Source organism: Anolis sagrei, chromosome 2 (assembly GCF_037176765.1).
Source record: "Anolis sagrei isolate rAnoSag1 chromosome 2, rAnoSag1.mat, whole genome shotgun sequence".
In the NCBI taxonomy this organism is placed as follows: domain Eukaryota; kingdom Metazoa; phylum Chordata; class Lepidosauria; order Squamata; family Dactyloidae; genus Anolis; species Anolis sagrei.
In genome coordinates, this window is record NC_090022.1 from 179405380 (window position 1) to 179418163 (window position 12784).

At 39.8% G+C, this 12784-nt stretch overlaps 1 protein-coding gene across 1 annotated transcript in view; it reads right to left on the reverse strand.

Moving 5' to 3' along the window:
• Nucleotides 1-12784, reverse strand: part of ERN1 (endoplasmic reticulum to nucleus signaling 1) — a 79409-nt gene that overhangs the window by 14351 nt on the left and 52274 nt on the right. Inside the window, exons 5-13 of the mRNA XM_060763112.2 lie at nucleotides 12145-12217; nucleotides 11486-11608; nucleotides 9851-9952; nucleotides 9479-9740; nucleotides 7381-7459; nucleotides 5412-5568; nucleotides 2880-2998; nucleotides 2212-2403; nucleotides 242-503 (exon numbers count right to left, since the gene is read on the reverse strand). Coding sequence (XP_060619095.2) covers nucleotides 242-503; nucleotides 2212-2403; nucleotides 2880-2998; nucleotides 5412-5568; nucleotides 7381-7459; nucleotides 9479-9740; nucleotides 9851-9952; nucleotides 11486-11608; nucleotides 12145-12217 — 1369 coding nt within the window. The remainder of the gene's footprint in view (nucleotides 1-241; nucleotides 504-2211; nucleotides 2404-2879; nucleotides 2999-5411; nucleotides 5569-7380; nucleotides 7460-9478; nucleotides 9741-9850; nucleotides 9953-11485; nucleotides 11609-12144; nucleotides 12218-12784) is intronic.

Here is a 12784-nt window from a genome sequence, read left to right on the forward strand (position 1 = left end):
ATGCTATGTGGCTGTTTGTGGCTTCTCAGCTGTATTTGTTTAGATCACAGGTGTCAAACTTGTGGCCCTCCAGATGTTTGGGCCTCCATCTCCCAGAAGCCCCAGCCAGCTTATCTATTGGTCAGGAATTTTAGGAGCTATAGTCCAAAACACCTGGAGGGCCACAAGTTTGACACTGCTGGCCTTGTTCTTAAAATAATCTTAATCCCACTAAATGAAGAAGTTGGATTCATGCTCCCACCTTCTTCTTGCTCAGTGGAAAGGTAGCTTCCCGCATCAGAGGCAGAGACATTGGAGTATGCAGAGTGGTTTGATGCTTTTGGGGACAGGTTTGGGGAGCTGGTGGCAGAGCCCTCTGGCCTGGTGCAGGGACCCTCCAAAGACTCTCCTTCGGGGGGCAACTCCAGGGCAGGACTGAAGGGTTGCTGCTTCAGCAACTGAATCTTCTCTTCCAGCTGTCTCTGGAAGTGCTGATGTTGTCGCTGTTGCTGATGATGTACACTCTGAAGGGAGGAAGGAATCATTTTCAACAATGTTTTGACTGTTTTAAGCATTCTGGCATCACAACAAAACATAATCTACCATGAGGGGAACTTTGGTTCACACATTCTGCTAATTCTTTCTCCTTTTAATACATCATTGTCTTCACCAAACCAGACAAAATGGGAGTAATCTTAACTATGGTTTGTTTTAAACATGTCTACATCAAACTACATGTTAGGAAGCCAAGCTGTCTCCAAACCATCATAAGAATTAACTATATTTGTGCTGTTAATCTGTACCAGGAGTTGGTGGATAACCTATAATAGTAATATGTGGTTAATTGAGACTGAAAGCAAAAGTGTATAATTTTTGAGCTGTCATCTTGTGGGGCAGGGGTCCACAAACTTTTTAAACAGGGGGCCAGGTCACAGTCCCTCAAACTATTGGGGGGCCAGATTATAATTTTAAAAAAAACATGAATGAATTCCTATGCGCACTGCACATATCTTATTTGTAGTGCAAAAACCACTTAAAAACAATGCAATAATTAAAATGAAGAACAATTTTAACAAATATAAATGTATTAGTATTTCAATGGGAAGTGTGGTCCTGCTTTTGGCTGATGAGATAGGATTGTTGTTGTTGTTCTGTGCTTTCAAGTCGTTACAAACTTAGGTTGACCCTAAGCGAGGGCTGGGTAAATGACCTTGGAGGGCCGCATTTGGCCCCCGAGCCTTAGTTTGAGGACCCCTGTTGTGGGGAGTCATCACCTGAATACAGTCTCGATCTCCAACTGCAGTATAAGTTACTTTTTGTTTTCTTTTATGACTACGCTTATTGGTGGTCGCAGAGGCTGTGTGTGTTGTGATTTGTTGGTCTTTAAACCACGCACCTAAGTTGACTAAATTTTATAATCCTAAGTAAAAATAAATGTATTATTACTATTTCAAATATATGGGTTCATCACCCAGCAAATACAGTGCTGAAGTAAACAAGCTATGAAATAAGCAGCATTAGATTTAGATTTCTTCCCAAACTCTGTATTATAGCAAATTATAATATCTGCACGAACTTTCAAAGAAAGACCTCATAATCCACTGAATGCTATTTTTAGGTAAAGACGCAATGGGTCACTTAACTGTAATGTTCTTTTTATTAATTATACTTTCCTTCTTCCTCCCTTAAAAAACATGAAGTGGTTGACATGGAGCCCAGTGGTCTGCCTGCCCAGCCCACTGTAGCATTCAATGCTCCCTGCAACTGTTTGTTTTTTTCCCCTCGTGCAGGAGGGGGAGGGGCCAGTGGGTCATTTTCACGCATGCGCTGTACCTTGTTTGATCATGTTTGGGTTTTAAATTCCCTTTCATTTTGGGGAGGGGGGGGGGGGCTGGGGGTTGAGTGATGATCACTCATTGGGTTGTTAGGTGTATGCTGTCCAAATTTGATGTCAATTCATCCAGTGGGTTTTGAGTTATGTTAATCCCACAAATGGACATTACATTTATATATAGATATAGATATACATGGGGTCACATAACATTTTCCTGGGTGGTAAGGGGTTGTGCGTGGGAAATGTTTAAGGAGCCCTGCTCTAAGCCAGTCCATGACTCAGCTTCAAGGGTCCTTCTGCATTTACTGGACTTTACTGCATGTAAAACTGTTGCAATCTGGCCCCTGCACAATAATGGTGAATACCCAAAAATTTCACGTCATAAATGACCCCATTACCAATGGATATGTGATGACAAAGGCCACCCAGCCAATGAGTAAGAAAGTGCTCAGGATGACTGTGGCCATGTCTTTCAGTATGGAGTCGACAGGATCTTCTGTTCGGGGGCTGGTCTGGCTGGGTGTCTCCCCGGTGTTTTTTGGCGGAGGAGGAGGCAAGTCTTCCGTTGAACTCCCAGTTATATCAATTGCCTAAATGGACCAGAGATTGTATTAGTGCCAAAGTTTGAATGGAAACCACAATTACTAGCATATCCATGCTGTGTTTCTAGTCATTCACACTGCATGTTAACCAACCAAGGTAGGTCTCAAAATTTAACAATGGAGTATTCCACAGCTCAAATCAAAATAGTACACAAAAGTTAGCAACACTGAGTTTATAATACAAAACAAATTTACAGAAATCTAGCACAGGGAACAGAAAATGTCCCAAAGTACAAACTGTTTGGGCAGAAAAAGAAAGTGATTTCTAAACAAACATATTACTCTTTGAGTTTTCTGAATGCATCTCAGAGTTCATTCTGTAACTTGGCTATGAGATCTAAAATATACAACTCTTACTCTATTCACTCTCACCTATTCCCCTTTTGAAAAAAAATGCACAAGATGAAATCCATGCTGCTACTTCCCTAAGGAAAGTGTTAACAAACCCATATTTATTCACAAACCTCTTCAAAAGCAGATTTGTCTGATTCTGCCGGGATCACATTTTCCTGTCGCTTTGGCAAATTGCTAGGGAATTTCTCGAGGATCTTGGTTGGAGCTGATAATGGTGTCTCATGGTGTCCTTCAAAGAGAAAGATGGTTTTTGTTACTCTCAGTTAAAAGGAATGGTCAAAACACATCAAATGGGCTGTAGTTAAATGGCCTGAAATATGACATCTCGAGGAACAGTCAAAGGATTTGTCTAATAACTATTCTTCCAGTAGTAATCGGTTTTCCTGATGATTTACAAACAGGACATAATGATGATACTAGCCCTATCTGTACCTCAGCTATGTTTCTTTCAGCCATATTGTTTTTATATTGCTTTCAATTGTGTTGTTATTTATCTGATGTTTTAATTGGTTAAAGTGTTTTACATGTGTGTTTTAATTGTAATCTTGGGCATGTCCCTTGTAAGCCACCCCGAGTCCCCTAGGGGAGATGGTTGGCGGGGTATAAAAATAATTATTAATGACCAGGGGACACACACACATGCGGCCCTTTAGATTTACTGGACTGCAACTCCCATTAGGCATAGCTACCATACTATATGAACTGCCTTCCTGCAATAACTCAAGTGCTCCACATTTATTTCTTCTCCTTTTTGAGTTTGTCCAATTCCTGCTGAAAGGTAATAGAATCACTACACTCTATGGTAGGAGTAAGATTTTATAAGTCAAATACTTGTGTGTTTTGGACTTGAAAGCACAATAAAATAAAGTACTTTCTAATCTGTGAACTACTGCACAGGTTGCACACAGAATCAAAATGCCTACTCATTCAAGCTTTAATTCACACATTCATTCTTATGTATATAACTTTAGATTCTAAAATCAAAACCTTAGAACTACACTGTTGCTAACAAAGGTAAAGGTGTCCCCTGACATTAAATCTAGTCGTGTCTGACTCTGGGGGGTGGTGCTCATCTCCATTTCTAAGACGAAGAGTTGGTGTTGTCCATAGACACCTCCAAGGTCATGATGCCAGTATGGCTGCATGGAGTGCTGTTACCTTCCCACCAAGGTGGTACTTATTAATCTACTCACATTTGCTTGTTTTCAAACTGCTAGGTTGGCAGAAGCTGGCCCTCACCCCACTCCCTGGATTTGAACCGCCAACCTTTTGGTCAGTAAGTTTAACAGCTCAGCGGTTTAACCCACTGCGCCACCAGGAAAACAGATAACAAATCCATACAAAATAAAATTATATTATCCCCTCTTTAAAGCATTTGCCACCTCTTATTTATTAAAAAGTGGAAAAATGCTTTGTCATAATTGAAAATACAACCAGCTCTCTATGCTTGCTAGGGTTAGGGTCACAGGAACCCCGTAATAATGAAAAATCACGAACAAAAATGTTATTTTTAGTTTAACCTGAGAGAATACCTCTCTAGGAATCTCTTGGCCCTTCAACAGAACTTTAAGGTCAATTTCCAATTTATTTATCGTATCAGGAGCGAATCAAGGGTACAGTTGTAATGTATCTAAAAAAAACACAAAGTTTAGAAGCTTGGCATTATATTAAATGTCCTTTGACCAGTAGCTGGCCACTTGGAGTGCCTCTGCTATTGCTATAAGAAGGTCCTCCGCTGTGCATGTGGCAGGACCCAGACTGCATTGTAATAAGGGGTCTGTGGTTTTCTCTTCTCCACACTCACATGTTGTGGACTCCACTTTGTGGCCCCAATTTCCAATGGAAGTTGACCATAACTTCACACTGGAGGACCTAGAAATTCTTAAGAGATAAAATTTAATCAAATTCATGATTAACTAAATCCGCAAAGACAATTTTACAAATGTGGTGGGCTGATTGTATTAATAATCATCAAAATCCTTTATGACATCTCACCTAACGTGTAGCGGCATGAAAAAAAAGCACTTTATTGAATTGCAAAGATGTATAGTAGAATGCAAGCAAGAGTGTTCTGTGTGCCCTGATGTCCAATGTGTATTGGGACTGATTCAAGGCACACCAGGGCCAATACACCCTGGTCCCACAGTGCACTGGACCCTTTGCTGGCTGTGCTAGATAGTAATGTAACAGTATGCTTCTACTGAATGAGAAGCCCCCGGTGACGCAGTGGGTTAAACCCTTGTGCCGGTAGGATTGCTGACTGAAAGATCGCCAATTTAAATCTGGGGAGCGGGGTGAGCTACTGTCTATCAGCTCTAGCTTCTCATGCGGGGACATGAGAGAAACCTCCCACAGGATGGTAAAACACCCAGGCGTCCCCTGGTAAACGTCCTTGCAAATGGCGAATTCTCTCACACCAGAAGTAACTTGCAGTTTCTCCTGACATGAAAAAACCCTCGATATGGACATTAGGCAACTGTGAAATTCAAATCCCCACATATATAAGTCCATTAACATAACTAAGTCCCCAACAAGTTTCTGATCATCATGTTTAACCAGTTTACTCCCTAGCTTAACTTTGCTTTGTTTTCCACTAGAGGGCAATATAACACAGAAGAAGTTGGATGGTTTCTTCCTAGTACCTATTAAAAGCCAGTGGTTCCTTAAATAATGGAGACTGTTCTTTCGTTTAAATCCAGATGAAAATTTCAGATCAGTGCTTGGGGTGATAACACACTCTTCAATGGTAACACCTTGTGTTTTCGGACCCTCTATCAGAGGTATGGGACTTCCACGGGGCTAAAGGGAGAGAGAAATATGTCATTACTGTTCTTTGGACACAATAATGCAGCAGCTGGCTTTCACAAAGTTAAACAAAAAGAGTTCAACAATGTTCATTAGGGTTTAATTTCACATTATGTTCCACACTCACTCACGATTGTATTTAAACGGATGAATGAAAGTCTCCATTACATTGCTGGCAAACAGATAAGAAGCCAAAAGATTATACATCATAAACGAAGGCCATTATTGACCTAAGATAAAGCACCCAGATGGTAAATTCAAATATTTTATTGGTACTTTGGATTATTAATTCAAGGTTGGGCACTGCACATAGATTTTTAGCCCAACGTACTGAGACAGCTCAATTCCTGTGCCTTATATTAGCATTTCTCTTTGGTAAGATACTATGCTTATGTTTAGATGCGCCTTTGGGAGACATTTTCAAAGTAAAATGATACAAAATCATTCGTTGGTTGGCATTACAGTGGCAGAACTGCAACTATCTATCTACCTGTCCATCTATCTGCCCATCCACCCATCCAACTGTCCAGGCAAATAATAATAATAATAATAATAATAATAATAATAATAATTATTATTATTATTATTATTATTATTTATATACCACTCCATCTCCCCAAGGGGACTCAGAGCGGTTCCCAGGTAACATCACAAAACATACAAAGTAAAAAAAACAACATAACCATAAGACTAACAAAACAAAATATAAGCATAAAAATTGTCGCCATAACACACATATATTAAAAGTAATCTTTCCTGTTCAAGGCAATTAAAAAATTTAAAAGACCGGGCCAAGATTTGTGCAAACCCAAAAATTCTAGGAGGCCTGGGAATTAAGTGCAATGCTATGGCAGGCAACAATAATATTAGGTACGGGTCTGTGGCTGTTCATTCCGGGGCCAAGTAGAGGAAAGAATCTGGGTAATTGGTAGGAAGAATAAGGCCGTATTCAACAATGTGTAGAGCTGAGTTAGAACTGGTCATTTTCAAAGGCTTGTTGAAACCACCAAGTCTTCAAGCTCTTACGAAAGAAGGGGAGGGATGGGGCCTGTCTTATTTCATTTGGAAGGCCATTCCAGAGGCGGGGGGCCACCAGCCGCACGTGAGATGGTAGTGGGACCGAGAGGAGAGCCTCCCCGGACGATCTTAGAGCTTCCAATCATCCATTTATAACTGCAGTTGGCATCCTGCACAGCAGTTACAAGATTCAAAGAAGGACTTACTATCTTGTAACTGCTGACATTTGGGATATTTATTATTGTTAATGAGATTTCATGAGGCAGTACCCCGACTGAAGCATTTCTGATGTGCTACCATAATTTCAGTTGTCTTGACCAAAGCAGCTGTGCTATCTCCCCCCAAGAGGTCTGTCTGCTGCTTCCTGTCTTCAATATGGCCCTATTACTACAAGAACACTTCAAATATTATTTCGAAGGATACAATACTCAAAAAGCTGGAAACTCTTTGGTTGGAGCATGGCCTGACTGAAAGAGCATGTTTTGAGTGTGATGTATGGCATCTTCAGATGTAATGCCAATGACAGATCTCATGTCTTCATAGTTGTGCTGATAATGCAGGATCTCAGTCAGGATTTCCCCCCTATTTAACTTGTCCGTGTTGATTCCTTTCCTCCAATCTCTTTACACAATTTAACTAGCTGAATGATGAGGGAAAAACCCATCTCATGAATAGACATTTTAAGCAGTAGTTAAAGCAAACAAAAATCCAAACTGAAAAAATATGGGAAGGAGTTCAGATTCCCATATTGCAAAAGGGATGGCACAATGGGAACACAGAGCTACTTACCATAATAGCCACTCCTTCATGGACCATTGATGGTGATGCATAGAGGCCGGTGGAATGTTTGCCGACATAAAGTGTTGGCCTAGAAGCATAGTAAATGACAGTCAGAAAGGCAGTGTTATGATTTCCATCTCCCTCAATTTTCAATAGCTACAGATACTGCCAAGCCAACTGGACAACCGGAAATATATGACATTATTGTGAAAGAGCACTGCTGTTTTTAAGAAATACAATTCCTGTTTCTCATAATCTCTGTGAAAGATAGCCTGCCTAAAGAAACTACTAGACACTGCTCCCATTCATTGAGAAGTGGGAAATAAGTTTGAGTGTATACTGAAATGGACGGAGGATCATTAAACCTACCTTCTCCTACTTTTGCACAATGGAGGACCTTCTTATAATAACACCAGAGGCACTCCAAGTGGCCAGCTAGTGGTCAAATGACATTTAATCAACTACCAAGCTTGCAAACTTTGTGTTTTGTTTGTTTGTTTGTTAAAAATGCAATATAACTGTTTGGTTTGCTCCTGACATGATAAATAAACCCTACTTTTGCCTGTGCAGATATTAGTACGGCAGTACTTATAAATATGGTGTGCTTCTTGGGAAGCAGATGCCATACCAGACCACAAATGAGACATCAATTTATTATCAAATGTGAGGCCTCTTTTGCTCTAGAACAGTGGTTCTCAACCTGTGGGTCCCCAGGTGTTTTGGCCTACAACTTCCAGAAATCCCAACCAGTTTACCAGCTGTTAGATTTCTGGGAGCTGAAGGCCAAAACATCTGGGGACCCAAATGTTGAGAACCACTGCTCTAGAAACACTTTTCACACACAGAAGCAGGTATTTCAATCCTAGCTGCTGTTTTAAAAAGAGGTAAGCAATACACCTCAATAATGGGAGGAAATACACAGCATGAAAGCAGATGAAATGTTCACACAACTCTCCCCAATGCTAGTCTAGAGAAGTGAAAGGAAATGTCACAATTTTGCCAGGAGTTTCAATATGCTTAATTGGGTATGGGAGCCTCACCCCATGAAATATTCCTGCTGCAGAAATCAAACTCGGGATTTCTTTTTTTGGATCATTTAGAGTAGACATAGGAATTGTGCAGCCCTCCACAAGTTGTATCACATCTCCCAGCATTCCTCACCATTCACTATGATGGATAGAGCTGCAACTCAACAACATCTGCAGCTGCATAATTCCCCTAACTGGTCTAGAATATTGCTTGTTAAACTGTAGGTCCCGATTCCAAATGGGGTCCCCTTAGCTCAATGTTGGAATCACAAAAATTGGTAACAGTAAAAGTTTGCCTTAGACATGTATACAAATTTGCTGTGGAGTGCTTACAGTGGGCTCTGCAGAAGATGCTGTACTTCATAAAAAGGGAAATCGGCCTGTATAGCAAGCCTTGCAAATAATCATCATCATCATCTTTATTTATACCCCGCCACCATCTCCCCAATGGGAACTCGGGGTGGCTTACATGAGGCCAAGCCCGGACAACATATTACAGCAAGATAAAACCAAAACATAAGCAACAAGCAACAGCATCAAAATTACATTAAAAAAAATATGAATACAGTAACAAAATAACATTACAAATAAACACAATCACAATGACAATGGGCTGGCCACATGTGCAGGATAAAATGTTAAAAAACTCGAATGAGATTATTATTATTATCAGTAAATATTTGGTTTTTAGACCTATTTTATATACTTGGGGTCACACAAAAGTTTTTTACTTGAAAAGGGGTCTCGAGTGGAAAGATGTAAGAAGCCCTGATCTAGAATAACAGTGTAGCAGATTTAAAGTGGAAAGAGTAAAGCTGATTAGGCTTTAAAAAGTAAGATTCAACTATGATAGTAAAAACAATTATATGGAAAGGTTCTGTAAACATTTCAATTTCTGTCAAAGGAGAATGTCCTTCCACAGCATAACAGTGTAGAATTATTATAAAAACTGCAGACGGTGTGTAGGCAATGAGAAAGTACAGTGAAAATATGTATCTCCATTCCTATCTAAAATAATACAATCCAGCTCATAAAAGAAGATTTTTTAAAACATCAGAACATCAGAGAGAGAGACTCACATCAATTTGCTTTTGGCCTCTGTTTCTTTTGGGAATGGATATTTCCACTTAGTGATGCGCCCAACTTCACCAGACATGAAGGTCAGGTAGCGAAGGGTTTCCACCCCCACATTGGTGTGCATGACTTTCCACAGTCCTTCCCTTTGCCAGATGTAAAAAGCAACAACTGGAGAGCCATAATTCTGGATCCACAGGACATCCCCTGACTCGCTGTCCACAGTCACCACTAGTCCATCTCCATTTGATGCAAAGTGAGACATTTCTGGGATGGAGACAGACACGAAAAATCATATTAAGTCTTTGCTCATTCAGGTCTATGAAAAAAATGTCATAGTAGCATTAGAGCCTGGTAGTAAGGACCAGCATTCTTACTATATTGGACGTCTTCATCTGGCAAAGTGGCTGCGTAGTCAAAATACGTGGCATTCCAGCGGACCTCCTTACTCTTGGTATCGTACATGGTGATGGTATATTCTGTTAAAAAGAAATTTCACAGAGCATAACTCTCTCAGTGAACACTAGACAAAATGTCATGCACACTACCACTCACAGCAGAGGAAGTATGACACTTAATACCAGGGACATGAAGGGCACCATGGCACTTCCCATTGGTACCTGATCACCACTTACGGAACATAATGCTGGACTAGCTATGAATCTGACCAGATTTTTTTTTTTTTTGCATTCTTATGATATAACACGAAGGAGGCGAACCCAACAGCGAGTCAAATAAAATACTAGGAAATAAGTGGATCATAACAAAGGAAATGGCGGTATTAGGGAAAAGAGAGGAAATGGATTGCTTCAGGGAAATAAAAGAAGCAATAATAGAATGTGCACAAGCAGTAATAGTATTAGGGTGGAAAGATAAATCAAAATGGAGAGTAAATAAATGGTATCAATATTTGGTGGAGCAAATGGAATTTGAAATTATGAATGTGAAATTAAATGATTTAAAAATCAATGAAAATAGAATGAGAGAAATGGAAGATAGATGGATTTTTTTGTTGTGTCAGGAGAGACTTGAGAATCTGCAAGTCACTTCTGGGTGAGAGAATTGGCCGTCTGCAAGGACGTTGCCCAGGGAACGCCCGGATGATTTTGATGTTTTATCATCCTTGTGGGAGGCTTCTCTCATGTCCCCGTATGAGGAGCTGGAGTTGGTAGAGGGAGCTCATCCACCTCTCCCCGTATTCGAACCTGTGACCTATTGGTCTTCAGTCCTTCCGGCACAGGGGTTTAACCCACTGCGCCACCAGGGGCTCCAAGATAGATGGATAAAGATAAAGAACTATATTATGAATCATTCCGGAGATCAAGCCATAAGAAATAAGATACAAATGTTATATAGTATACTAGTATAGTATAGGATGGAAATGTATAGTTAAAGATATAATGATTGTCTCAAAAAGAAATGAACATGTGAAAGAAAATAATCTTCGTGTTGGTGGTGGGAATTGCAAATGATTTGCGTGTGCACGGTATGTATTTTTTGTATTGTAAAAATAAAAATTAGTTTTAAAAAAACCAAAGAACGAGAACTTCTCACAAAACTCTATCTTCAAACAAAGTTTGGTTTCAGATGGTATAGGATAGCAGTGTGGAAAAGTCTTCACACTCTAACTGGGGAAGTCCTGAGATCAGCTGACTAACCACAGTTAGAAATGGATTAGAGCACAGTTTGATTCAGCATGGCTGTGCGTATGTTTATCTCACCCTGGCAAAAAAGTCATAGGTAGGCAGCGATTTTTGAATAAACAATGTGGCATAAAACGTAATGGTAAAGAAGTCACTTAAAGACAATGATTTATGCAGCTATTGTGCACTTCACAGAGTCCCTGCAGAAAACTGCCCTTCCTATTGTTATGCGTAAGTTAATTATTTTTTATTGTAAACCCTTCACCTTGTGAGGTTACATAAACCTCATGACCTGAGCGTATCCCTTTCAAGCCTTCCTGGCTTGACAGGATGACCTTCTGACTGGATTAAATGAGGAAAACAACTCACCTGTGCGGCCAAGATACAGGAGAGAAGTAGAAGGGCAAAGACTTTCAGCAAATGAAGAGGTTAGCGTCTGCTGTTTTTCCCCTGTTGCAAGGTCTACCACATACCAGCTATCCTGCTTCTTCCCTAATAGGAAATATCATCATTGAGTATCATCAAAGTTGACTCTGAAAGTATAATTTCCCCCAAGTCCCAGCCAGAAACTGGCTATTCAAAATATCATTTTACAGAGTGGTGTGCTTTATAATCTCTTTTCTTTTCATGCTTCGAACAGCACAAGGGGATTGAGGCCTATAAAGCAGAAAAGCAGCTCAATTCCCATCTTCAATTCTGATAAGAAACTTCAACCCCAAAACCTTTAAAAAATGCATAACTGCTGCACAGAAATAGATCTCAGCAGTGTGACTAAGGTAAGAATCTAGTTCAACGGATATAAAGGCCAATAACAAAGCAATGTCCTGTACAATAGACTACTGAAGACAGATTATTTTTGTAAGGAATTAAAAACTAATTTAGATATCAGAAAACATCAAGAGGGGATATACAAATGTTACAGGTATAGGTGAGATTTGTACAATTAGAAGCAAAAATATTTGTACTTGTGTGGCAACATCCTGAAAAAAACTACAGTTTTACTTTTAAGGGAGAAAGTTGATCCATACCCATGTATAGGATTCCATCTGAACTGCGACAAGGGGACGCTTGGACTAGTTCAGGGATGGTGAATGGCAGTTTCTAGAACACAAATATTAGCCATCTTAATTGAACACAAAATATGAATGCAAACCACCTTAAAATTACATCCAGTACTTTTTGCAAGATAAATATTAATATGCAGACTTTTTTCCCTAAACATCAGGCCACATCAAATGAAAGAGATCAAGGAACTGCCTTCTTTAGCAGTTCCATGTACGTCAATCTCAATTTCAATTATCTCTAGACTGCATCCACTCTGCGTCATGACAAAGATTTGTATCAGTGCAACTGCTCTTAACTTGCCATCACTATAACCTACCAACACTATAACTAAATGTAATGCTATTGTTCTTAAGGGGAAAGTGTTCTATTCTCTTTCAATTTGCTTTCCCCATATTTAGCCCCACATTCTATTTGTTGAAAGTTTCTCATCTCTGCCCCTCACCAATTTTATCATATATGACAACCTTATCCCCATTTACTTTACAGTATCTAAGGCTCCTTTCACATAACACAATAATAGTGATATGATTCCACGATCACTGATATGGCTGTTTCCAGTGATGTTCTGGATGGTTTGTAATTTGGTCAAAGGCAGTGGAGGGG